Raw genomic sequence first — 27,726 nt, forward strand, 5'->3', positions numbered from 1 at the left:
TCAATTTGAGAAATCAGGTTGGTTTAGTACAAAAGACCCAAATATATTAGTCAAAGACAAAAAACCTGAACTCTCTGATACTAGGAGCCTTTGGAAAAGGATCTGAAGAAACTCTCCTGGAAATCAAAATGTAATGTTTAAAAGTCATTGGATCACATGGGTTTAACACCTTACTGCCTGATATTAGCCTCAGAGCTCGTGTCTTGCATGAGTGTCCTTCTGAAAGCCTGAGTGATCAGTCTTCAATACTGTGCAATGCTCTTTCCCACTCCTGCATCTCAGACCAGTCTAGTTCTGGAACAACACCCTTTTTCAAGCATGCAGAAAAAGTATTCTTGTGCTGGATTAGCGGTGGTGTCTTGGGTTCTTTATCAGAGTAGCTATTTGAAACTTCATGAGGTCTTAAGTCTGAGAGTAAGTGCTGGAGTGGATGCACCAGAAAACAAATTAGAGGAAGTGGTGAAGACTTTTTACTATATAAATGTATGGAGACACACAAAGGAATCTTTTCTCTAATTTTGTGGCTCTTTATTTCTGATGTAAATATCATGCACCAACAAGGATGAAGAAGCTTGTATGGAAAGCTGTATTTTAAGTAAAGGTACAGTTACAAGAAAAACTAATGGTTTCCCTTAAAATAAGGGGCACTTAAATAGTAGTACAATGACATTCTTGTGACACTAGCCTTTAATCTCTTGCCCAAAGTAAGGAGGGTCTGGTTCACTTGCTTTTTTAAACATGGACTTGAAAAACCATATATTCCTGATTAAGAAGGGGAAAAAATTAGTAAGTAATCCCAGAGCACCAAGGAGCTATTCACAAGCTTAATGTTTAGATGTAATCTTCTGGTGATTACGTAATAATTTCCCCTCTCTGCCCATTCCAGAGTGGATATGAGATACTACAGTCTACACGCCTGGTCTTGAATGTTTAGCTCCAGGTGTGAGAGCTCACTGAAGTTGCCTAGAGAAAGGCCAAGTGTACATGTCATTCTGGGAGAGATAGGTCCTAGTTCCAAGGAGAGGCAATAGAAGGTGGTGTGTTACCCTACTCAGGGTTAGGCTCTAGGAGCTATGTGGGAGTTGGCAGACACAATTAACAAGCCTGAAATAACAACTGCCTTGAGAGCCAGCAAGAAGTAAAAGGCAGGGGAGCAGCCCTCAAGTAGGAAAAGTAAAATAACTGCAACAATAGAAGGACAAATCTAATCTCACATACAAACACCGATAACCCATCTGAGACCTGGACATGAAATTGACACGCTGATATTAAGGAACACAGACCACACAAAACAACAAGCTTGGAAACCTTCATGGAACAAAATCAGTGACTGGCTTTTCTGTGGAATACCTGCCAGCTCCTGCTGCACAGTGGTCAGAAGGGGATTTCATAAGTGTTAGAGTGAACATTTACACCTATTAAGATGTGGAGAAAAATAAAGAAAAATCCAAGCACGCTGTTATTCTGCCCATTGCAAGTCCATTGAAGCACTGACATGGTGGCCTACTCCTTCCAAATCCTGGCTACACATAATTTATGAAATATCTGAAAATGCCTGATAAATCACAATATACACAGACAGATTTTGCAAGGTGACATCTAGCATAGTCCCAGACAGATAAATCCTGCATGCAAGCAAGTCTGACATGTCAGATTGACAGCATACGCAATATTGTCTTGCTCAGAGAAGTTGCACAGTAAGTACCAATCTGGCATCACACCCCTTGCACACGCATGTTTTATCTGTCCTTACAGGGAGGTCCGAGTTCTCCCAATAGATGGTGTCCTGCACATCCAGAAAGACACCTATGGCAACAGAAATACAGGGAAAACCATGCCATGTATGCTCTTCCTATGGGAAATTGCACTGACCATGTATTAATATGACAGACCCTGTACTGAACAGGACGTTCTGTACCACATGGGATCCTCAGCACCTTGTGACATTTATTTTTGTGACCACGCCACGCTGTGCTTACCCAGGAGAGCGCAGAGGTCAACATCAGTGTATGCACATGAATTTGGTGGACAGAAGACACTGTGTTATTACCTAATATTTAATTAGGTTGCAACAATAGCACTACTGCCCTGATCCTCACTATGCAAGCTCAGCTACAAAGCAACATGACTGTACTGAAGCTTTGGGACACAGTATCAGTAACCCCTGAGACATGACAATTATCAAGTCACCAATACTGTTCCCCCCATAACACAAGGATAGTCTTGTAGAATGTATAATCACAGAAAAATCAAAGTTGGGCAAGATACTCTGTAGGTCACTGGTTCAACGTCCCACTCCCTCCACAGCTATCTTCAAGGATAAACTAGGTTACTCAAAGCCTTTTTCTGTCTAGTTTTTTCTCCAAGGATGGAGAATCCATAGCCACTCAGGGAAAGTGTTCTATGATCACTCTCACTTTGAACTTTTGTTTTCTTATACACCATTGGAATATCTCTGGGTGCAGCTTCTCACTTTTGTCTCTTATCCTGTTGGTGACCATCTCAGAGAGAAGCCTCGTGCCATCTTCCCTGTAAATCCCTCTGGGAAGGTGCACATTGTAATTAGATCCTGGTGTGGCTGGACCCACTTCCTCACACAGCATGTGCTCCAGCCCCTACCACCTCAGCAGCCTCTGCTGAACTGGCTGTTCCCAAACTGGACCCTGTGTACCCAGTGTGGCCTCACCAGTGCTGCACACAGAGCTCGTACCCGCTGAGTATATGGATAAGGCAGCCCTGCAGATGTTGAAATCCCATGAGGAACTTCTTTTGTCCACCAGGATGGTCAGGCCCCTTTCTGCTGGGCTACTTCCAAGCCAGCTGGTTCTCAGCCTGTAGCGTCCTATGAGGATAGTCTGTCCCACATTCGGGACTTTGCCCTTGTCTCTGTTGACCAACACAAGGTTCTCACCAGCCTTCTCCTGCAGGCTTGGCAAGCCTGCTCTGACTGGCAGCTGTGGCTTCCTGTGTATCAACTGATCTCCCCCAGCTTGGCAAGGGGATCAGCTGAAAACTTGCTGAGGGTGCACTCTGTACCACCCCCTGCACGGTGAACTTGTCAAACAAGACTTGCTCCAGTATTGATCCCTGACCCCTCCTAACAGGGCATCAGTGAAGACTTAAACCAATGAGACACTACCCTTCAAGCCTGATGGTACAGACAGTTTTTCACACACACAGTCTGCCCACCCCCCCACATCTACCCAGTTATTGAGGAAGTTTACCAAAAGCCCTAATAATGACAAGCTTAAATGACATACTCTGCTTTCCCCTTGCTCCCTAAGCCCAAAGTCAGTGACACTGGGTCAGACACAACTGAACTTGTAATATTAGCCTTTGTTCAATCACCTGCAGTCTTCTAAATGTCATGGGGTGGGAGCCCAAACCCTGATACCAGCCCACAGAAGCTTAGGAGATGTGGAAGGGTTTTTTTGGAAGTCCAAGATGAAAGAGGTCTTTTCTTTTTCCTTGACTTGTATGGTCAGTTCAATCACCCAGTTCTGCAGCAGGCTTTCCATATTCCACTCCTCTACTAAAATACTGACCATCCTCCTCTACATGAAGTGACGGAATCTCAGACCAGTGTAATTTGCTTACTATCTGCTGAATGATTTCTAGAAATGCTGTTTAAGGAAGGTGCTTATCTTTCATCCTTATCTAATTTTTTGGAAGTCGCAAGCATATCCAGGTGCCTGTTCAAGCATTTATTTAGCTGGTACTGTGGAAAATGCCATTGTTCTAAATTATTCTTTCTTTGTTCTTTGTTGTTAGTTGGTTTGTTTCCAGTAACCTCAAATTTGGTGCAGAAGAAAAGGGAATGTATACACACCTGATAGAGAATCAAACAATTAATTACCTTCATCATGCAGCTTTGACTGCTAATCCATCTCTCGAGGATCTTCTCTAATATTTTGTAGTATTACAGCTCTGCCGAAGCAGCCTCACATGGTTATTATCAAATAACCCAGGCCCTTAACAAGATTTCCTTCCTATTATTCAGATCTGGAATATGTGCTCCATCCTCCTCTAAAACAAAATGGAGGGGGAAAAAAGTTAAAAAAAAAAAAAAAAAGAGCTAAATTAGCCAAAGTTTATTAGTCCTAGTCAGCTCATAAATGATAACTTCAAGGGTTATTTTTTCTTACTTGACTTCCCAGACCTAGAAAATGGAAGTGTTTCTTGCTTTTCAAGCATTTGTACTTAGTCTAGAATATCCCAAGACAGGTTTCTTACATTTAAGAGATACCACTTGTTCAAAATATTCTACATGGGTAATTTCATTGGTTGTTTTTGACAGGGAGTGATTGGTCTCTTCAGTTTTCTAAACTATCACAATAAATGAGAAGTATTTCTCCAACATTTTTTCTATTAAAGATGTGGATCTGTTACAATATAGTCAGATTTCTACATATTCTGCACAGTTATACATTACACTTCTGCTTCAGTAACATGGCTGATACTACAACTGAATTTAAGGTTGCCAAAATTTCTCTTCAAAATTTCTCTTCTGGGTGTTTATAAGTTTGCTATTTTTTATAGCTGAATTGTTGCATTAATTCTCTACTTTTGGGAAACTTTGAAGATGCCTGAATATGATGAACTCCTTCTTCTGTTATTACAAGAGGAGTCATCTGTCACAAGTGAGGACGGGTTTTGTATTTACCAGTTGATTCTCTAATTGTTCAAAAAAGCTGCGCACTTTATTTGGATTATTAAATCTGCCCTCTCTCATCTGGGTGCAGAATAGAATCAGATCCAAATCAGGGCTTAGCTTGATGAAAAACTGACAGAGCATGGTGCCATTACCGTTTTCCCACAATTCTCTTTTCCTGTGACTGTGCCAGCCCCAGACCTGTCTCCCAGGATCCCCTCCTGGTGACTAGGGAAAGCCTAGGAGAAGTAAAAACCATCTCTATGACTAGGAAAGCTGTAAGTGACAAAGGACAAGAGGAATAGAAGGTGCAAAGGGGTTTTTACCAAACCCCACCCTGGACACTGAGGCAGAGGGCAGGAAAGAATGATGAGAAACTTTACCTTCCTGAAAACCTAGTCTTGATCTTTAAAGTTCACTTTCAGGTGCCTTCACAGGGTCCGCACTGCTCTCTGTACTGTTCCTGTCATCTTTACCCAAGCCTTTGAATTACAGATTCGGTGATGGCATCTGGGGAGGACCAAGAAAGAACTCAAGAATGCCGAAAACACAGAACAATGGAAATGAGAGTATATACAGCAGTGAAGTGCCTAAAACACAAGCCTTGTGTTCTGCAGCAGCAATTGGTGAGCTAAAGAACATAAAATCACATTCCCCCTCTCTGGGAGACCAATGTTGAATTTAACCCTACAGCCACACCTGGGCAGAGGTCAGGGACAAAGCTCTTTCCAACCTCTCCCTCTGGCATAAGAGTGCTTTGGCTGTTATCAGCCAAGTATCTTCTGCAGCCTCTAAACAGGGCCAAGGTATCTACTTCAGCTGGCCAGGCCTCCATGAGGTCTCATCTCCTTCTCTGGTTTCACTCCTTTCATGCATTTTGTCTCTTCATGGAATTCTCCACTGGTCTTGGGCCCGTGGTTTCCCTCAGCTGGACTTTTTCAAAGTTCCGCTCAAAACAAAGCACTGTTTTTCAAACTTGCTAGTTTAACCTAAGTCAGTACCCCTAAAACCTCAGCTTCTGAAGGGGAAGATAATTAGATATTAACCTCAGCTTTCAAGAAGGAAAAAAGTTTTGTTATTTCCCTTTGGGTTTTGGAGAAAAGTTTGAGCATACCAAAGATAAAAATTCTAGGCTCTAAACCAAATAACATAAAACATATTATTTCAAGATGCTATTTTTAAAGACCAAGATTTCACTCATCTCATGACTTTTGACCAGAGACTTGGCTCAGGATTTGAGTTTACCTTCCATCACACAGGAGGGTTAGCAGGGAGAAACCACAGCGCAGAGACTGGGACCCTTAAAATTCCCACTATCTTCTGGCAGCCTGTCCTGACTAATGTACCCCAACACTCAGCATTCCTGTAAGATCTACAGCAAAACTGCCATTTCCCTTCTTTTTCCGTGCCAACGCATGCAGTGCCTACAAAAGACAAGACCATCAGCAGGTCGGAAACCTTCCAGTAACCAACCTGGGCAACACCAGGATGCGACTTCATTAAGCATTTTCCTTTTTTAAAAAAACCCAAACACAGAATCATAGAATCAGGGCTGGAAGGGACCTTAAAGACCATCCCATTCCAAACACCCCTGCCATGGGCTGGGACACCTTCCACTAGACCAGGTCGCTCAAAGCCCCATCCAACCTGGCTTTGAACACCACCAGGGTTGGGACATCGAAACCTCCCTGGGCAACCTGTTCCGCTGTCTCACCACTCTCACATAGAAGAACTTCTTCCACACACCCAACCGGATTTTCCCCTCTTTCAGTTTGCACCCAATTCTCCTTGTCCAAATTGCATCAGGGAACTACCTGAGGCCGGAAATTAGCCGGTCACCTCCACGGTGTCACAGGGACGGCCGGTCCCACCGGGACACGTCGGGGCAGCGGGCGCCCACCGCACCTCGTGCACGACCACCCTCGCCCCTCTCCCGCCCCAGCGCTGCCGGGCGCGGGCACACAGCGGGCACATGCCCGGGACCCCCGGGACCCCCTCGGGCACGACGCCCCCGACCCCCGCAGGCGCCGCGGGACCCCGCACGGGCGGGCGGCGACCCGGGCGGTGCCGTTGGGGCGTCCCCGTCCCCCCCGGGGGCCGCCCCGCCACCGCCCCCCGGCAGCCGTGGGGCCGTGCCCACCGCGGCCCCGGGCGGCGGAAGTGTGTGTAGGGGGCAGTGCAGGAATTTCCTGTGACGTCCCGGCCCGGACTCCATTAGGTGCAGCTGGGCTGAGAGGAGGACAAACCCGGCGGGCAGCGAGCGGAGCGGGCCGGGCGCCTGGGGCTGCCGGGCGGGGGCTCAGGGCAGCGGCGGCCGCCATCGCCAGAGGGAGCCCCGAGCGGGCGGCGGCGCTGCCTCCGGGACCCCCGGCGGGCGCAGGGCCCCGCTCCGCCTCCCCTCGCCCCCGCCGCCTCCCCCTCCTCGCCCCCCCGGCTTCCCACCACGGCCGCTCTCGGCGAGGAAACTCTGGCCTCCGCTTCCTCCTCCTCCGACTCGGACACCGGCGGAGCCTCCCCGCCCCCGCGGAAAAAAGCCCGGGCCTCCCCGGCGGCGGCGGTGGAGGGAGCAGGAGAGCCCGGGGCTTCCGCGGGCAGAGCAGGCCTCACCTCGTCCCAGTCCCCCTCGCTGCCCGCCGGGCTCGCCCCCGCCGCCGCCCCGCTCAGAGGCAGCAGCAGCAGCGGCGGCATCGCCAGCAGCGCCATGCAGGCCAACGGGGCGGGAGGGGGCCAGCAGCAGCAGCAGCCGCCGCCGCAGGGCCCGGAGCTGGGCTGCCTGGGTGCCCAGAACGGCGAGGCCTCGGCGGGCACGGCCGCCGGTGACCAGCTGGCCCACGCCAACGGGCTGCTGCCCTCGGCCAACAGCGGCGGCCCCGGCGGCGGCAGCCCCGGCGGGCTCGGCGTCAACAACGGGGTGCCCGCCGCCGGGGGGCCCGGCCCGGCCGCCGCCGAGCTGGGGGGCGGCGGCGGCGGCAGCGCCCTGAAGAAGAAGAAGCGGCTCTCGCAGTCCGACGAGGACGTGATCCGGCTGATCGGGCAGCACCTCCACGGGCTGGGGCTCAAGTAAGTGGCCGCGGTGGGCGAGGGGCAGCGGGGCCGGGGGGAGGCGCCTTCCTTCCCTTCCTGCGGTGCCCTGACCGGAGGGTCCCCCCGGGGCTGGGGCAGCCCCGCCGGGGAGGGTCCGGCGCGGGGTCCCCGTGGAGGATGGGCAGTCCGGAGCGGGGAGGAGAGTAGAGGAAGGGACCCCCGGCGGGGGGAGGGGGTTGGTGGTCAAAACTGCCCCGTCGCAGCCCAGTGGCGTCCAGCGAGGGGAGAGCAGTGCCCGGGTGCGAGGCAGAGCGGTGGGGCAGGCCCGCTCCCGGAAAAAATGGAGCCGGAGCTGTGTTTTCCAAGCTTGTGCCGGTGTCTAGCCAAGGGACAGGACAGGAGCTTCCCCTGCCAGGAATGGCAATATGGAAGTCGAGTTGCACACCGATAAGGGTAGATCAATACAAATGTGTCAGTGGGGGAGAAGTTATCTGGTAAACATAATGGAGCCCGCAGCTGGGCGTGGGGGGGGCGGCTTTTCGCAGATGAGCTCCAAGATTTGGCTTGTCAGCTCGGAGGAAGCGACACAAAGTAAACTGCCACTTAAGCAGGCTGTTTGGTTTCCCTCTGGAAACCTTTGGCCCTCTAAATGGTGAAGGCCTCTCTAGATTTGTGCTGGACACGTGTTTTTGCTAATAATCTTACTCGTAAACAAGATATTAGTATGTTGGCCCTTTCTTAGAATAGAGAAAATTATTTCCCAGTGGAATGGGGAAGTCTTAAGTATTTAATCATAACACTTTGTGAGTAAAGCTAAAGCTAGCCAGCATGTCATAATTTTGGAAGGAGGCTAGAGAAGTTCTGCAAAGTGCTTATGTAGCTACCACAAAAGAAGTCTTCAAAACGCTGCAGAATGGGTCAGCTATAAAGAACATATTCCATAAAATAAATTGCCTCTGACACAAGAGGCAAGTTTACAGCAGCAGACAACTCGTGACTATTCATAGACGACACCACAGTAAATAAGCTATTTTTAGTATAAAAGGGGGAGGGCTACAGGTTCCTGAGTTTGTTTATTTTTTTTTAAGGAGCTAGTCTTTTAAGAAGTGATGAAGAAGAAAAAATTAGGCCTGTGCCAGATGTTGTAGCTCTCCTTGCTCTCTTAGGGGGGAGGTAGGGAGGGGGCAGGGGATGGCAGCCAGTAGCTAACAGCTTTCTAGACTGTGTCTTCCTTCATGAAGTTTATCTTCTGTGCAGGGATGGCTGTTTGTGGTGGCTGGTAAGTCACATACTTTATGGTACTTCAGCGAAGCTTTCAAGCTCCTTGACAACTTGCTTTAGGTAGAGGTAGCTTTTTACATGTCTCAGGGAACTGAGATAATCTTGAACAAGCATCTGAATCTGGTCATAGTATTCTTGTTTTATTAAAGTTACTTTAAGGTATGGTAAACTGTTATCATAGCAGGCGGTGTATTTGCGAGGGTGAAACTGGTCGGGTTTTTTTACACTGTATCTCTCCTGCAGCCAGACTGTTGATCTCCTCATGCAAGAGTCAGGATGTCGTTTAGAACATCCTTCAGCTACCAAATTCCGCAATCATGTCATGGAAGGAGAATGGGATAAGGTAACGTAGGGCTTATAGGACTGTATTAACCACTGTTGAAATTTATAGTATCTATGAGAGAATTCAAAATTCACCCTCCTTATATACTTTTTTTTTTTCTTATGCCGATTTCTGCAGGCTGAGAACGACCTGAATGAACTTAAGGCCTTAGTGCATTCTCCGCATGCAATTGTGGTAAGAGGCACACTTGAACTCTTTCAGAGCTGTGTAGTTGGACTAATTGTAGTGATGTAATCTTTCACTATGGAGTTGGTTGTCCATAGTTCTTGTTTTCTCTTTTTTTGTTTACTTTAAGCTGCTTGCATGCTATCTCAAATGTCATACTAATCTGAACTTTTTTTTTATTCTGTTGTAGAATGTGAGATAGGCAGCCCAAAAGTGTTGAGGCTAAGATTTGGTGTACTGAATGTTAAAACCCCATTAAACATACCTAACTGATAAAATATAAATCCTGTCACAGTCCTAAAATAGGTCAGTTTCTGTAGAAACTGCCTATGTTGAATACTAATTTCAACCTTGAAATATTTCTCACAATCTCTGTGTTTATAGGAGTTAGGTTTTCTTGAGGGGAAGAGAAGTTCAGAAATAAAATGCAGTAATACTAATGTGGAGTTGGCATTGTAATAGCACATTACAAGAATATAGAGGCTGCTATAGACCATGAATAATACTGTTGCTTTTCCAGATGGCTTTTAAAGAGCAAATGCATTTGTATTGCTGTTTGGGATTTTATTTAGAGCTTTTTCTCTTTGGGTGGCTTTTTTTTTAAAAAAAAAAAAAAAAAGATAAACCTAGAAATAGAAGGTTGGTGGATCCTGTGACTTGACAGCTACAATATGTATTGTTACGATTTCAGTTGCTTTGAGTAAAGTGTTTCTTGTTTTGATTTTTGTATCTCAAGATGAAAATCATTACTTGGCTCTTCAAAGAGCTTGTTCTGTTGTGTTTAAACATTTATTTTAATGAGATGAAGTTAGAACAGCTATGGTCACTTAGGAAACAAACAGTAGCAAGGCTTTTTGAAGTGTCTGTGACTGTAAACAATGAGGAATCAGCTGATGGCTGCTTAGTTCCACTTCTAGCTGATTCATTTGTTGTCAAGACAATTTCCTGTCTGGTGGGGGAGGGAGAGAAAGAGAGAACAGGAAGTGAAGTAGGAAAAAGAGATGTTTAACAAAACATCAGAGGGTACTTGATAGAAGTTTACATTTGGTCCTATTAATTTGGTCAAAGCTTAGCACCTCTTAATTAGGACAGTAGTTCACTTTCTCTTTTGTCAAAGACTTGAAGGAGTTTAGAATATTGTATGCAGCTTTCAAAAGTTTGTGCAGACTGAAAATATGGAACTGCTATATGGGACTATTAATGGTAGTTTGAAACAAATTTTCTCATGTTTCTGACTTCTGAAGTTAGGAAGTTTGTCTGTAGTATTAAAGTGTTTTGCATGTCAGTGAGGTGAGAGGTTTAATTGAGTTATCAACGTTGTACTTCTTGGAGAACTCAGTTTGAGAAAAATGTTTTTCTTTTGTTGTTCAGAAGGGCTCTGAGAGCATTCTCTAATGTTGATGTCTTAACTGGTTCCATAAAGCTTGGTTCAGGAAAAATACTTGGTTTAGACTGAACTTTACCTGAACCAATATTAACTGCTTTCTTTTTAAAGTTGATCTCCTTTATATAAACTCGATATAATTTAAAACAGGTAACAGTTTTGAATGTCTTACATGTGTATGTTAGTAAGACAGCATTATTTGCAAGGATAAATTGAGAGTTTGTGGGTGTTCCATCGTGTGCGCACAGTCTCCTTGTCTCTCTCTGTCCAGCTTTTGTGCACATGGTTGAGGTTCTGGGTGGGCATTAGTGTTGTCAGCAGCTGGGAAGCTAGAGAAAGATCATTACAGGTAAGGAGGGATGCTTTATGCTCTGTAGGTATTCCCAACTGCAGTAAAGTCAGAGCTAATGAAGCTGATAAATGTCTTGATCTGGAAAAGTCCAAACAAGGTGCTGCTGCAGGTAACTCTTTAAAAATAGAAAATTGGATTTTGAGTTTCCTGACTTGTGACTCACACTGTGTGACTAGATGTTTTAAAAATGTGTGCATACAAGAAGAATGGGTACCTAAAAATTTAGATGACACAGTGTATTTAACTAAGTAGGGTGTGTGTTTTGTGGTTTGTTTTTGGTTTGTGGTTTGAGTGGGTTTGTTGGTTTTTTTTTCTTATAGTTAATATGACCTGGACAAAATAACCAGGATACATAGCTTCTTTTGAAATGTCTGGTCAGTGAAGGGAGATGCATATGTATTTTAAAAATTCTACTTATGTTTAATTTCCTGATTTCTGCAAAGTGCTTTAAGTTCTACAGGTGAAAAATCTAAATGTGAAATGGCTAATCTCAATTTTTAAAGCTTTGATGCAGTGTGTTGATATGGGGGGAGGAGGGTGTGGCAGCACCCAGGAGAGTTTGCGATTTCTGTTTGTGTCAACACAACTGAGTGCTGTACAGTATGTGATTAGTCATGTTAACTTTTCCAGCATGTAAGATACAGCTGTCTTAGAGAATCTCTAGGAAAACTTTATAATTGAATCAATGATCTTTTTTCCTTGAGTAACAGTTAGAAAACACTAACTTCAAGCCCGCCTGAGGTTTTGCATACTTTGGGGCTACTCAAGCATATGATGGCATCTATCTTGGGTACTTACTTGAACCTAAGAAGAAACTTGGAGATTTTTCCTCTACAGTCATCTAGAAAATACCTTCAAACTGTTCTCTTTACTTATTCTGGAAGTATACAGCATGCAGCAGGCAATACAATCTAAAAAGTGAGTCAAATATTATAATTTGGGTGAAGTGCTCCACCTGCCTACGTGGTGTCCCTCTTGCTACCAGCATTAAGGGCAGTTCCCTATTGGAGTTAATTACTCGCTGTGTGGCAGGACTCGGTATGGTTGAAGCCTCATTAAATTCCTTGCTGAATTCTGTAGAGCAAATTTTTTTTTGCCCTTTACATATCAGGGTATTTAAGTTTTAGATTGTTTTTAAGTGCTTTCATCAGTGTTCTACAAACTATCAAAGTAAAAGACTACAGGATAAAGAAAACTGAGGTCTTAGTTCTGCAGGCTGTTAAGTAGACAGCTACTGTGTTGAGTTTGTTTTGAAACATCTGCTGATAATTTCACCATGTATTTTAGTTACCTATTCAAAGAACAGTTGTTTCAGCAATGTTTACTTACTTTGAACTCCTAGTACATTAATAAAACTGTTGTGGAGCTTGTTAATTTACGCAGGTTGAAAATAACACCAAAATCTAAACCTAAACTTAGGCTATTTTGCATTTTGCTCATAAAACTTCTGAAGGTTTACTGCTAGTTGCAGTTACTGATCAGAATGACCCAATTTCTTGTCTGTGGTAGTATGTTTGTGCTGTTCCTTCCACAGTTCTGTTTGCTGAGGTTTTCACCTTTGGTTACGTAGTGCTGGTGAGTTACGGGACGTGCCACATGTCCTAGAATTTAAGATTCTGGAAGGGGCTTTCCTACTAACAATGAAGACAAGGAAGGAGTACAGTACTAAGCATTCTTATTAGTAATCGAAGGCTATAGCTTGAAGAAAGAAAAATGCTAATAGTGCATACACTAAAAGAAACAAAACACTGTAAATCTGTTAACTCTTAGTTTTGCCCCAGGGTAATCTGAGTTCAATTTACACTTAAATAATAGCTTGTAGAAACAACAAAGTAATGCACTTTATCCTCATCCTTTCTATAGAGGTGACAGACAGGATGAGGTAGTAATAACTGAACAAAACCAGCCAGACTGCAGTGCTGAGACTTGGATTGGACTTTTCCAGAGGTTCTTCAGGGTGAGGAATCTTGGCTATAAGCTAAGCAGTGATGGTGTCTGAATTTTAAATTGTTAAACAGTAATGAGTGTAATGATGTTGAATTTCCTTTGCAAACACTGAGATGATAACAAATCACAGGCACTTGTGTTACTTTGGTTTCGATTATGATAATTTTGATTTCACTTCTTTGTAAGGCAGCTAAAGAATATGGAGAAAGAATAAGCTACTTAAACAGTGGAGTTTCTGCTTTTACTTTACAGCTGTCAATATTATAAACAGTTCTCTTTCCTTCTAGAAGAGGTTGTTTGGGCTGTAAAAGAGATGATGTACCCAAAATGGTCTTGGATGTCATAGAAGGTGGTGTTGGAAGAAATTAGAAATACTATTAGGAGGGCATAAAGGAGTTGAGAGAAAGCTATTTGTTAGCAAAGTCACTGACTGCGCAAAAATGAGAATTAGGAGACAGTGAGTTGTCCCAATGTTGAAAAATGACCTGCAATGTGATATTACTGGAGGGTGACTTTTGCCTTGAGGAAGTTCATGCCATTGTTTGAGTATGCTGTAGGGCAAGTTTTGGAGCAGTTATCAAAATAACTTAGCAAATCAATTTAATTTCCCCATCAAGACTTTAGTCCCTGCCCTTTGCTTTCGATAAGTTACTATTTCAAACTGCTTATCTTCTATTCTAATTCTCCATTATGGCAACAGTAGATTGCTGCATGAAATACATAATTCTTTGTTTTTCTGGAGGCCTTCATATTCCTGATATGCCTAAGTCACACATGGCACCGATGACCTCTTTTTTTTAAACCATACTTTCTAACCTAGAACTGAAATTACACCACTTTGGCAACAGCATTCTGAGTGGTAGTATTCCTGCAATACTTTCATGAAATTGCTGGGACTGATGTTATAAACCCTATGTTATAGGGGTTTTCTCCTCTTTTTACTTTTTCCTCTAACAAAATGAAATTTATGTGCTAAGTCCTAAAAGTAAGGAGGGAGAAAAGGTAGGCCATCACATTTAATGGAAATATGATATAAATTTAATAAATATTGTATGCTGTGAGTGGAGAAGGAAAATAGGGAGGAATTTCAGTTTTTATTACGAACTGGAAATATCAGGCTATTTTTAATCTGGTGGTGATCATCAGTGTGAGGTGACTAAGAGCAGTGAAGTACAGTGTGTGTCTGCTACCTGGGCATCTCCATGTATTCTAGAGAGCATGTGCACAGCTAGGGGAGGAAGCTCTTATCCCTCCTGCTGCTGGTATATAAGCAAACAGCGTGAGGTCTGCTGGCCTGCTGCATGCAGCCAACCACTGGGCTTGTAAATAATTGGGATATCTTTCATTTGGTTTTTCACATGTCAGAACGTCGAAAAAAGTTCTCACCTGGAAGATGTGTACAGTAATGGTCTAATAATTCCAAATTCAAATAAACTAAAGAGCTGGATTTGGAGTGCAATACAGGTTTGCCTGTCAGATACAGGACAGCAGAGCACTACAGACAAGTTTGAACGTAAATCATCTGTACTGTGTCATGTTTTATGCTTCACAAAGCTGTGTGGTAAGTTAGTAGCACTGTATGTGGAAACTTCATTCTTTTGAAGAACTGAGTGTCTCTGGAAATGAAAATGCTTTATATTTTAACTTTGGATTTAACATCTACTAAGCCTTAAACTTTTATGTGAGCTTAAATAGGACAGGAACATCTTAAACTTCCCGATTATTAAGGAGGCTGGCAGTGTGTTTGAAACTAAGTAAACATTGACCAAATATGAGCATGAAAATAGTGAGGTGCCTGAGGTCTGATGAAAGCAAAGGAAACTGGTGATTGAACTGGTGGTGTATTCATTAGGAAAGCAAATGTAATTTGCTACACTTTATCTCCAGTCTGTTTCTCACCAGTATGTCTCAGCATGTACATTTTCCTCTTTAACCTGGTGAGTTTTGTGGACCAAAACCACTATTTCTGTCTGATAACTGCTAGCAGTAAAATATGTGTACAAACACAAGATAGTTGGTTTCACCTAGAAACAACCAAACTGTGTTTCTACTAAATTAGAATTAGAAATTTCTAGGACTTCTGGTTTTTTTTAAAATAGTAACTTAATGCCAAATTTCCCTTTTTTTTAAATCCACAGATATTTGTTGTTAGAATAGCAGGCTTTCTATTTATTTTTAAAAGAAGAAAACAACCAAAAACTGTACAAGTGAAAGGAGCACTATGAAATAACAGCACTTAATTCAGTGTTGAAGTGACTCCTAAATATAGGAAACAGTATTTTTTTTGTAATCCTGAAAACAACACCCAAGGAAAACAAGTTAACATGGAACTACAAAGAAAACCCCAAAACCTCAGGCAGTGTCAGTTTGTTACTGTTATATGTTATGCAGCTATGCAAACAATCTGTGTCAACTCCTATGTAAGCAGTGTGAGAACTTGTTGTCCTGTTGTGTTCTGTGCTAAATATGTGAATAGCTGATTTGGGGCCCTTTCCTTGATAGAATATTGCACTGGAAAGCCTGTCTAATGCCGGGTTTGAAGAATGATGACTAAAGAGCAGGCGAAAATGGGACCCGTCGCAGGGGGGATCTGGGGAATGAGATAGAAACATACTTGGAGCCCCATCAGGCAGGGAGGAAGTTCATGGATAGCTTGATTGCTGCAATGTTGTTGAAAACCCAACAAAAGAAATTGAGTAATGAAACGTTACTTAGAGCTGTATTTCTGAAGGGCATAGTAGAATGGTTTCTACTGTTCTGTTTAGGCTCAAACGTTTTCTGAAACTTCAGTCAACCTTTTTCCCCTGACTGCTGCTTTCTGTCATGTCAGAGGATGAAGTTTTTGCTGCTGCAGCAGAAGTACCTGGAATACCTGGAGGATGGCAAGGTCCTGGAGGCACTTCAGGTTCTACGCTGTGAACTGACGCCTCTGAAATATAATACAGAACGCATTCATGTCCTCAGTGGGTAAGTGTTTGGACTTTAAGAGCTCTTGCAGAGAAGGTTTTTAAGGAATTTTGTAGCTTTTGATAGCTGATGTTGTGAACCCTCAAACTGTATTAAAGCTACTATGCTGGTGATTAATAAGCTGTAGTGAGATGTGATAAAATGCTGAATAAAGAATACTGTTCAGTAGACAGTGTTCTGTTTCAGATGCCTGAAAACAACCTGGTGATGATTTACGTTAATACTACTAGAACCCAAATTAATACATATGTACATATGTATGGTCATCTGATCTTGAGAATTATTAGCCAGTTACTTTATAATGGAATTAAGTGAGTAATCTGGTTTGTTCTTAGCTGAAAATAAGACATTTCTACCTTCCTAAAATTGCTTGTGTTTTATTTTCTTTTTCTATGGGCAGTTTGCAGACATTTGTTCAGAAGACGTGTATGTGTGTGAAATAGTTCCTTGCCTTCTTCCCTATTGCTCTCAAGTTTAAGTCACCTGTTCCCAGTTCATTAAAAACGTTATGATCTGTATCATGCTTAGAAGTGAAAAGAATGATTCCAAAAAGACTTGGTCTGTTGGTGTATGTGCACTTTTGAAACAGGTACCTGATGTGTAGCCATGCAGAAGACTTGCGTGCAAAAGCAGAGTGGGAAGGGAAAGGAACAGCTTCCAGATCTAAACTTTTGGACAAACTCCAGAGTAAGATGTTCTAGTGCTTAGAATTTCTTCTCACCTCTGTTAAATCCAGTGTAACTTACATATCTCAGGGAATTGACTCTGTTTGCTGGTTGGTGGGGTTTTTTTATTTCTTGATTCATGGGGGTGCCTTTACCCTTTGGTCTTCTGTACCTAACCCTTTGCTGTCTCTGATAAACTGTTTGTAATAAGAACTGTTATTTCTTAGCTCTGCTGCATGCAGCAGTGATATACCTTGGTGATTAAATGTGTGGTTTAGGGAGGGGTGGGTGTGTGTTATAAATGCCAGCTGCAGTAAGTGGTGGAAACTAAGTGTGGCCTATTACCACTAGTGATACTGGTACTGGTGGTGTTATAATTTGCTCTGAACTATGGTTTCTCCTCTCTCTTGTGGCTCTTGTAATACTATGTACCAGAGTTGCAAAACCCATGGTATTCTTTCTTTTCATAGTGCTAATAGACAATTCCTTAAATGAACACAGCTGGTACTGTTGTTTTACAACATTATAGATTTTGTTAAATACTGAGTTTTGAGTTAGCTTGTGTAAGTGGTGCTTGTTGGCCAGGACAACATGCTCTATAACAACAAATACCTTGCATACAGCTCTGCTTTCCAGAAGTTCATGCTTTTATAATTCCAGGTGTATAGCTGTAAATTTGACAAGCTGTGTGCTATTATTTACTAAGGTCTCTTCCAAAACCACTCAAATCAAGGTATGCTCTCACTTGTAACTTGCTTTTGATAAGTCTTTTTTTTCTTCATTTGTTTGTTTTTTCTTACTAACTCCTCTGAAGCCTACCTACCCCCATCAGTGATGCTTCCTCCGAGGCGTTTACAGAACCTGCTGCGCCAGGCTGTGGAACTCCAACGGGACCGGTGCCTATATCACAACACAAAACTAGACAGCAATCTAGATTCTGTCTCGCTGCTAATAGATCACGTTTGTAGTAGGTAAGATACCTTCCTGGCTTCTGAGATGGGCAACAGGATCTTTTCTTGGGGTTTTAAAATAATCTGATTGTTAGGAGAAGCGTGAAAACTATTCTGAGTTGGTTTAACAGGATTTTACTGGGAAAAAGCAGTTTGTGCTAAATGAGCAGTGGAGGTGGGGAGTAAAGAAGGTGTGTCGAGATTTTGGTAGCTGGGTGTGGGGTAATGGGATCAGACTGAAGCTTTAAAATTTTAATCAGATTGGTATGAAAAGAAGATACTGCTATGCTAATCCTTAGCCACTTATTTCTTGTCATTTTGGACAGCCAGTCTCCATTCATCAACACAGTCTTGCTGTGTTTTTTCACTGGAGAATCAGTAGTGTGTTGCTTATCCAGACTCTGTCTTCAAGGTTACTGGAATGCAGAAAGCCTACTGAACCATGCTTCTATGACCTCAGCTTTCAGTTGTAACTTTTAATAGTGGACACAGGTGCTTTTAGACACAAAGGTTAAAACAGAGGAGAAATGTGCAATGGATGTTTCTGATTTACATAATATATAATATGAATAATATAAAGAACTATTTTCTCAGATTTGTAAGGTAGTAAGAATTGAGTGTCTCTTATACCTTTGTATTGGCTCTTTAGACTGTCTGGGTAACTTCTTTTGGTAACGACATCGATGCTGCTTCTGACCCTTCAAAATGCAATACTCTAATAGACATGAAACAGGAAGATGTTTTTAGCAAATGGCTGACTTGAGCACTTTTTCCTCATTCAGCAAAACTTGGCTAAGGACCTAAAAACCCAGTGTAACTTCTATGGAAAACTGCTGTGCTCTGCATGCTGGATTAAGGGAATGAGGGCTAGAACATAAGGGCTGTATGGGACATTGTATATATTTGTCCATGTAACAGGCTAACACTTGGGCTTACATGGGAATTGTTTTTATGTTAAGGTTAGCTCACTGGAGGAAGTTAATTAAGAACTGATAAACTTGATTATAGAAATTTTCTGAACTCAGCTGTTTTGACTTGTATTCTTGAGTTACTTGGAATCAGTTTTTAAAGATGCAGACTTCCACAGTACTTCACTGTAGCCATCTTAAAGTTTTAAAATTACTATCTTTGGCACTTCATGTATTCAAGTAACCTTTTAGCTTACAATTTTGCTGCACTGCATTGTTTCAGCAGCTGCATGTGTATGCAGACATTTGACTGTTGCCCACTTTAAGAGCTGTTGGAAATGATCCTATACTGATATTGTGGCTTCCGTCCTTCAGAAGAGAGTCTTAAAATCAGACTAAAAGAGATTTAACCTTTAAACAAGTCCACGAGTAGTGTTGGATGTTGTGCAACAAGTTTGATATTACTAATCAAACCCCAAGGAGCATTCAAGATCACTGTGAAGAGCATGATTTACTGAAGTCAGGCTACATAGAGCCAGATATAAAAGGTACTACATGCAACAAACCTGGGTTTGAATTTCCCCTATCTGAATCTATTTGACATAAAAGTTTGGCCACAGTTTATGGTTTTGGTTTGTTGGTTCCTTTTTTTCACTAAAGTAGTACTTCCTAAACTTGCATATTCCGTGTGTATATACATACATAGATACTCAGTGCTAAAAAACCCCAACAGCAACGGCTGCCCCCACAAAAAAGTACCCAAAAATTCACTTGAAAAGAAAGGCTTCCATTCTGTCCTTGTCCTATTGTACCTGTCTGTAGCAGGGGTCTGGGTTCAGTTTGTGGTGTGCTGTACGGGCTGCCATGCTTGCGCATACTGAGGTGAGTTAGACAGTGGAAGCCAAATTTTGATCAAGGTGACAGAAGTAACAGTAGTCTAATAGCTTAGACAGTTCAAGTCCTGTACTACTTAAATGATGGAACATTGATAAGTTTCCCTTTTTTAGCTGGAACCAATCTGTTTTGGACTTGAGGCAATATTTTGGTTAAGCATGCTTGAATTGAATTGATGCTCTTGGGGATGATGATTTTTGGTTTTGAGAGCCTTTGGCCTAGCTGGGTGTATTGGGGCTTTTTGGTGGTTTTTTTTTTGTGTTTTGTTGAGGAATAAATCTTTCATTGTATGTACAGGGAATAAAAAGGTAGCTATTTAGTGTTTTACTCTATAATTTTGAACTTGTCTAAATACAACAACAGGAAGCTTTATTGGATGCTTTATTTCAGTATGTGAATGGCATAATTCAGGTGTTTAGTGCTGAACAGAATAATTTCTAATGAAATGCTTCAAAAAAGATAAAAACCTTTGAGCTTCAGTAATGTCTAATTACCAAAACCAGAAGCTGTTAAGACAACTGGTTCTGGTTTCTTGTTTCAAGACTGCTTCTATTTCCTTCCACAGCCAGGTTGTTTAATGTAGCTTTGCTCTCTGTGAAGTCAAACTTGTTGGGTTCTGTGTTTCACAGTTAAGTTAGTTTTGTGGGAGCACCCTGATCAGACTGGGTTATGAATAGCATAATTCAGTATTGGGATGTGTCTGCAGCAGCTCTATCAACTGTGTGTCACCCCTTCTAGGAACCTAAAGGCATCTTACTATGAAAACTGTGTGCTCCAGCATTATCCTGCTTGCCTTTCATGTCTGCAGAACCTTGGCTGCTTTTCTTAAGCTTTAATATGGAAGAGCTGTTGTTCCATAGAGTATTATTTTGAGATGAAATATGCTGAAAAGACTTTCCTGGGATACAGTGTGCTCCTTGTACTTTGTGTGAGTTATGGATGCAGCCTCACCTGCTAGGGCGAGTTGCTGCTCTGAGTAAAAATGTTAACTCTTAACAATATGGCTAAATAATAATGAAACCCTGCTCCTGTAGGCGCACATGTCTGTGTAAGGGCTTGCCTGCTTCCCTTTAGACTTCAAGGAAAACAAGGTTGTCTTTCATGGGTGGGGCTTTTTACCTTGGGTTCAGTGTTCTTCCAGGGGCAACCAGGCAGTTCTTGGTCAGCTGAAAGCAGGAGCAGAACACACTTGTGTTTCTCTATAAACAAGTAAGTATAGACATACCCAAGGAAGCGAATTACAGATATGTATATATATGTACATTTTATCCTCTAAAACAGGACAGGAAATGAGACTCTATGGTTGTTCAGTGCTGCTTGATAGTCTTTAAGCACAGTCTAGGAAGCTCTTCTAGTAAAAGAAAATAGACTGAAAAGGTCCAGACACTGTATGAAGCAGAACTTTTTTCTAGCTTCAGGCAAGAAGTAGTTTTTTAGGTGTCTGGCTGTCACCAAACTGTATTTGTAAACATGAATGTGAAGGAAGTAAGTTTCTTGCTTAAATTAATGGGGGGGTTGTTTAATTTTTTTTGTTTTTATTTCCTTTCCTTTGGTCTGTGGGGTGTGTTGTGTTTTTGTTGTTTTTTTGGTTGGTTTTTTTAAAGCCAGTTTATCTCCAGGGATACATACAACTGTACATCCAAGGGCCCTGTAATTCCCTTTGTACCACTGTCCCATCAGAGTTGTGTTGCCCTGTTGCACTGGGTGCTGTAAAAATTCAGCCTAAGACTAAACCACTTCAGGATCTCTGCAGTTAAAGAAAAAATGTCTGTGGTTAGAGGCTATCTTCTAGTGCATCTGAACAATGAACTTGTACTTCTTGCAGTATTACTTCAAAAAGAGACATCTGCTGTAAAAGCCTACATTTATTTTATCTTAGCTCTGAAATTCTTATTTGAGAGCTTGTAGGCAAGATCTAAATCAAATAAAACTTGTCTCCAGTTCTCACCTAGTTTAATATTTTGAGTGTTAGCTTTTTCTCATTGTGTAACTAGAATATTAAATACCGGCTCTAGAGGAATGTTTGAATCTTCTTCAGTAGTTTATTGTGTAATATTTTGTTTGATAAACACGACATTTTACAAAATAGTGTATATTTCGGGAGGGAAAAGTGTTCAAGGCGAAAGATCAATGGTGTCTTGCTAGTTATGCAATATCTAAGATATTGTGTGTGGTACTCTGCAAAGAAGGTGAAAAATGACAAAACAAAGGCAAAGAAACATCTAATTTATTGCAAGGTCACAATCAGGAAAAAGCTTTTATGTAAGAATCATTTGTTAGGAAAATATAGCTAAGTGAGTTAGATACCTACAAAAACCTCAGGAGTTAAAACACTGCACTTATGGTTCAGAGAGACCTATAGTATTTTTGATATGTCATAAAATTAGGTAGTAATAAACTGCTACACTCCTGATGAGGCCAGTTTTATTCCAAGTTACATGAAAGCATAACAAATTATGTGAGTATATAAAATAAGAACAGTTCTATGTTCTTATGGTTCATTATGATGGCTTGATGGTGTGAGCTTATTGCCAGATAAGACATTTCATTCTGTACTTATTTGAAGCAGCTGTTAATAGAGGAGTTTTCCAAGTTGTCTGGTCATGCATTTAAATAAGGTTTTTGTTTGATTAGGTTTTTTTTTTTAGTAGCTTGATTTTAAAAAATCTTACTGCTTTCTTACTAATCTGCAAATGCATCCCTTTGTTTTCCCAGGAAACAGTTCCCATGCTATACCCAGCAGATCCTAACGGAGCACTGTAATGAAGTGTGGTTCTGTAAATTCTCCAACGACGGCACTAAATTAGCAACAGGATCTAAGGACACAACTGTTATTATATGGCAGGTTGATCCAGTAAGTGTGCAAAGTGTGAAAACATGCATGAAAACAAGTGTGACAACTTGTGTTTTCCTTCCCTCTCAGCTTTTTCCTGCTAGGATGGTATGATTCTTGTATGACAGGCTGACATGGACTGTAGCCCACTTACATCCCATTCCCTGGGATATAAAAGTCTTGTAAGTCTTGTAGCTGTAGGATATTTCATACATCTTTCCTACACATATCTATTAGTGTATAAATAAGGAGGTTGATTGATGAATCTAAGCCTGTTTCGACTCGTAGAAGTGATTATGAAAGTATGTCCATACATGTCGTAACAGTTGAAGACTGTGAATAGGCTTGAACACACACACACATCTGAAGTTGCTAATGCTTGTGAAACACTATCAAAAATAAGATCCTTGTGGTTTTTTTAACCACACAGCTGCAGGCTGATATGTAAGGTGGAAAATGAAAGGCTTTTGCAGCTCCATCCTGGTGTTTGGTAGGATTTGAGAGCTGAGTTTAGTTTCTTTCGCTTCAGGTTAGGAAGCCGTTAATCTGAGTCCCTTTTGCTGTTAAAATAATGGGAGGACTTAAAACCCTGTTCCATGTGCACAGTTGTTATGTAGCCCCAGAACTAACAGCAGGAACCATGGCTTTTTCAGGCATAAGAACTGCTGTGGTTTGTGTGTTACTGGGGCCTGTGTGGTCTGGGCCAAGAGCTGCATAGCAGCAAAGCTGACTTCTGTTATTTAGTTTGGAAATCATCTGTATGTTGTTCGTTGGTTTTGTTGGAGTTTCTTTTAACAGACAGAGTAATTTAGGTAAATTAAGGATCAAATGTTTTTTGCTGTTAATTTGTCACTTGACTGTAGATGCACATCTTCCTTTTATATTGATGGGTTTTAATACCACACATCTTGATTAGCACATCTTAAAGTGAATTGTTAGCTAATACCTACTTAGTAAAACCAGATAAATCTTTTGTGAGTGTTCAGGTTAACCCTTTTGACCAAGGGTTGCTAAAGAATAAAAATCTCTCAAAAAAAGTGGGAAAGCAGTTTGGTAGAGTTTTATTGGTTTGTCTCTTTTTTTGGATGCTTTAAAAAAAATTGCAACCCTTTAAAGCAGGTGGATACTTAAATAGCATTAGGCCACATCAAGTGATTGATTTTTGTATTTGCCAGAACATGCTTCTCACGTTTCATGTAGAGTTGACAATGTCATTTGACCCGTAAATTTAATTTGATTTTCAAGGCTTTAGGTATACAGAATTATTCTAATCTGTTTGCATAAACTACGTGGAAACATCAATCCAACAATGTCTGGGCAAGTGATGGGAGAGCACTGTTTTAAATGAACAGTGTTTGATTTTTACACACACACTTCGTGTGTGAGAATCTTTCATTTCTCCCTGTCCAAGCTCCTCTTGGAACTGCAATGATGCTGCTGCAATGTGTTTTCCTAGTTTCATACCTTGAATTTCTTATTTCTTTTCTAAGACCCAGCTACATGTCTAGACTGTCTTAACCTATGCTTCTGTTGTCATCTTCGTGGGCTAATTTCAAAGTTCTAATGCAGGCTCAGCAGCATTAAATAGTGTCTTGAGTTGACTAGGTTTGTGTGGGATGCATTATTTGACTGTCAGGAAGTGTGGCAGAAGCTCTGTGGAGCACAAAGGATAAGCACACTCTGTGCATCACCTTGTCTAACAGGCATCTTCTTTGTTAAGAGTTCTCCTTTAACTGGCTCCTTACAAAAATCCCTTCTGCATTTTCTGAAAACCATTGACAGGTTTTTGGCATTTCAGCCAAGGAGCTCAGCTACTGCAGACTTGAGTTGATGCCTGAATAGTTGCTTGTCATACACAACAAAAATTTGGAAAGCTATATGTAAAGCACAGAAGTGCTGAGATTTCTTTCGGTGGTGGATGGGAGGCAGGTTGACTACATTTGGGGATGTTTGCCTGAAATACCACTGACTGCTGTTTTAGAGCATGGTATAGCAGCTTTATGGTATTTGGAGGGAAGTATTAGAGCAGTATGGAAGATAGTAACAGCCACAGAGTTCTATCATTAGAAGAGGAATATCTTATGTATCTTGTTTCTCATGAGTTTCAAATATGCTGAAGTGACAGGCTGCTTTAATCCTGTTGTAAAAAGAAATGTATCTGTTCCAGACAAGCTCCAGGATGTGAGATGATGTCAGACATGACTCAGTTTTCTTGAAAATGACTTTAGCTACAGACACAGCAGTGTCTAATGCAGTCCAGGAATAATGATTAGAATGGAAAAGGGGTCTTGAGGAGATCCGTTGGTTTGCCCTTCTTTCTCTGCACTCTGAAGATTATTCTTAGCTCACTTTCTTTTGAGGAATTTACTTTTTCTAGCCAGCAGAACCCCCAGGGCTGCAGGCTGGCCAAGAGTCACCAAAGCTCTCACAGCTGATCCCAGGAAACAATCCGTCATGTCACTCTTCCTCTGGTCTTTCTCTTTAGAATCAAGAAGTGCTCTGTTGTTTAATACTGGGGGAAAAAAAAAAAGAAGAAAGAGAGAAGGGACAATTAGAGAAATCAAGCTATATTTTCCAGTTAGTCACTCTTTTTGAAAAGAAGTTGGAGAAATAAGCATCTGCTATGCATGGAAAAAACTGAGGGTGGGTGGAGGGAGCACAACTTGATTGCCCTTTCCAAGAGGCTTCAAAATAATTATTGTCAGTGTTTTGACAAGCTCTGATCTACTTGTGTATATGTATGCTGTTACCAAGAGTCAGTGCTAATGCTGTACTGAAGCATGTTTCTGTATTTAGGAAGCCAGTGTGTGGTTGTTTCACAGTATCTAGCTGTACCATTTATTTTTGTAAGCTGCTTGAAAGTCAAGTTCCTCTGATGAGGCAGCAGTAAAACAGTTGTAATATAGAGATGATACAAGATGCTGCATGTGCCAAGTGTGCTTCATTCACTAAATCTGGCAGAAAACAGCTTGCTGTAGGCAATACTTCTGAAATAAGAACACCTCTCAAGGAAGTTTTTTAAAATATCTTTCTGTAATCTCCTTCCTTGAGCAGCACACACAAGATACACAAGTTTATAAAAATATTGGCACTTCAAGGTTTTTCCTTGTCAGCATCTGTGAAGGTTTTGGTTCTCTGTTTAACCATAACAGGCTTCCAACACGTCTTTACTTTTAAGGAAGTAACTTAAATCTGTAAAATACAGATAATAATAGTATTTTCGTATTCCAGTAGATGTAGAAAGACTTGACACCGCAGAAGTCTTCTGTACTAAAGCAAGTGTAATGTAATGCAAAACTTTGTACACAGTGGTATTTCATGAGTTTTATGTTCAGAATCATGGAAGATTAGAACAAAAATACCTATGAGTCTTCTTGTTTTGAAGGTTGAAACTTAGGAGCTTTTATTTTCTGGCTCTGTAAACTGGCAAACCTGTCATGCTGTGGATGGACACTGTGGAAATGTGGTGGGAGTTCATTTGCATTGTCTCAAGAGCACCTCTCTTGTTGCAGGACACTCACCAGCTAAAACTGCTTAAGACGTTAGAAGGTCACGCATATGGGGTCTCCTACATTGCCTGGAGTCCAGATGACAACTACCTTGTTGCCTGTGGCCCAGATGATTGTTCTGAGCTTTGGCTCTGGAATGTACAAGTAAGTGGTGGCTAAGAGTGAAAAATAAAACTTTGTGGTCAGCCTGCTGCTTTTGTTTCAATATCTGAATACTTCCGGTGTGAAAGAAGTAATTGCTGCGAACTTGTGCCAAGGTGGGAGTGTAAAGAAGAGATGCTGATCTCGCTGCCCTCCTCTCAGCTTGAAAAAATAATTATGGCAGCCTTTAAATTCTCTTTGCACTTTGGACAGAACTGAAATTGGAGTTCAAGTCTAAGTGTCTGGGATTGTGCAGCAATTCAGATGTATGTGTTTACTGATCATTTCTGAGAAGGGATGGCATAAATGCACAGGACCTCAGAGAGCTCTTGAAGAGAAGGGGACAGCAAATGAATCAAGAGAAGCAGAGGACAGAATTATCAAAGGGAAGCAGTTGCTCATTGATGATTTTAACAAATAGCAAAAGTAAAAGATGAAAACTATTTTACTTCATGTAACCCTCCCAGTCATGTTAGTGAAGGATCCGCAGAGGCTTAAATTTATGATTTCAGAACTTAATCTTTCTGTCAGGCACTAGGGCATTTTGCCATTTCCTTCATGAACTTGAAAATCACTTTCTGCTGTTGAATTTTATGGCCACTTGAGTTGATACAAAAGCTTCCCTTGCCTCGGTTGAGAGCTGTATAGACTTCCTTGTGCTGCCTTGGACTCTGAACTAATTTAGTTTCCTAAAACAAAAACATTGCCTTTCTTCACCCTTGGAACACTTTTCTTCTGTTTAATTAACTAAATTGGCTCAGTGAAGAGCACTGCTGACAATGCCACTCACTGGTGTTCTGTCTTGTGAAACGGTGGCTTTATATGCTGGGATGAAAGCTAAATTTTGGCATGGAGAACTTCAGTTCAAGGAGGAAAACATTCTAATGACTGATATTCCTAACTTCTTACTAAAATGTATTTTGTCACTTCTTCTAGTCTTTTCCTGCCTCCTTTATTTCAGTGTTTTGGGTTTTTTTCATTGATAGTGCTTGTCACTTTCTTGGCGTGTTCATATAACTTCTTTTCATTTCACTCTTTACTCAAAATCTTTCAGTTGTCTGACACAGCAGCTATTCCATCTCTCTTGATTTGAGAGACAAAAGAAATTATCCCAAATCAAGTCCAGGTTCACTGGAAATGCTAAAGTAGTTCTGCCTTTTTATTGCATTATTCTTAAATATGTTGCTTTTTAATAAACGTGTTGAAATATATACACTTCCAAACACTATTCACATCAGATAAAATTACCAGTGCATTTTTGGGAAAGGGTTCTGGTATAAGGCCTTGCTGCCTTTGTTTATTTTCCAGACTGGGGAGCTGAGGACAAAGATGAGCCAGTCTCATGAAGACAGTTTAACAAGTGTTGCCTGGAATCCTGATGGGAAGCGTTTTGTAACAGGAGGGCAGCGTGGACAGTTCTATCAGTGTGTAAGTTCTCTGCATCTGCCTTATTGTAAGCAAAGCAAGAAATAAAAGTTTGGTCGATGCTTTTTCAGGTGTTTTGTGTGTGTGTACACTAAAGCTTCTTATCCTTTGTGATTCAAAGAAGCAATACATTAATGCAAATATTTCAGCAGCACTTCTGTATGTTGCAGTTTGAAGGGTTTGAGCATCTTTGGTCTGCCTCAAGGAGGATTTGTGGTCTGGAATTTTTTTCTTGGCTGCTCCAGAAAATACGCTAATAAAAAGCAGTACATTTGTCCACAAGTGGT

General features: G+C 41.6%; 1 protein-coding gene and 1 long non-coding RNA gene across 5 annotated transcripts in view; one reads left to right on the plus strand and one right to left on the minus strand.

Moving 5' to 3' along the window:
• The window catches only part of LOC116441469, a 32,213-nt gene extending 25,547 nt beyond the window's left edge, over nt 1-6,666 (minus strand). For 2 of the 3 annotated variants that reach the window (XR_004239085.1, XR_004239084.1), the window contains exons 1-3: nt 6,466-6,666; nt 5,035-5,161; nt 3,857-4,026 (exon numbers count right to left, since the gene is read on the minus strand). This is a non-coding gene — a long non-coding RNA (uncharacterized LOC116441469). Of the gene's footprint in view, nt 1-3,856; nt 4,027-5,034; nt 5,162-5,896; nt 6,227-6,465 lie in introns of those variants that run through there. The other variant, XR_004239086.1, reaches the window with a different exon arrangement.
• A 217-nt stretch (nt 6,667-6,883) lies between these two features.
• Nucleotides 6,884-27,726, plus strand: part of WDR26 (WD repeat domain 26) — a 31,683-nt gene continuing 10,840 nt past the window's right edge. For both annotated transcript variants that reach the window (XR_004239087.1, XM_032103398.1), the window contains exons 1-9: nt 6,884-7,711; nt 9,200-9,299; nt 9,417-9,473; nt 15,978-16,114; nt 16,704-16,801; nt 17,594-17,750; nt 22,247-22,385; nt 25,877-26,017; nt 27,323-27,442. Coding sequence is in view for 1 of the 2 variants with exons in the window: in XM_032103398.1 (XP_031959289.1) it covers nt 7,353-7,711; nt 9,200-9,299; nt 9,417-9,473; nt 15,978-16,114; nt 16,704-16,801; nt 17,594-17,750; nt 22,247-22,385; nt 25,877-26,017; nt 27,323-27,442 (1,308 nt within the window). In the remaining variant the exon portion in view is untranslated. The remainder of the gene's footprint in view (nt 7,712-9,199; nt 9,300-9,416; nt 9,474-15,977; nt 16,115-16,703; nt 16,802-17,593; nt 17,751-22,246; nt 22,386-25,876; nt 26,018-27,322; nt 27,443-27,726) is intronic.

This window comes from Corvus moneduloides, chromosome 3 (assembly GCF_009650955.1).
Source record: "Corvus moneduloides isolate bCorMon1 chromosome 3, bCorMon1.pri, whole genome shotgun sequence".
Classification (NCBI taxonomy): Eukaryota; Metazoa; Chordata; class Aves; order Passeriformes; family Corvidae; genus Corvus; species Corvus moneduloides.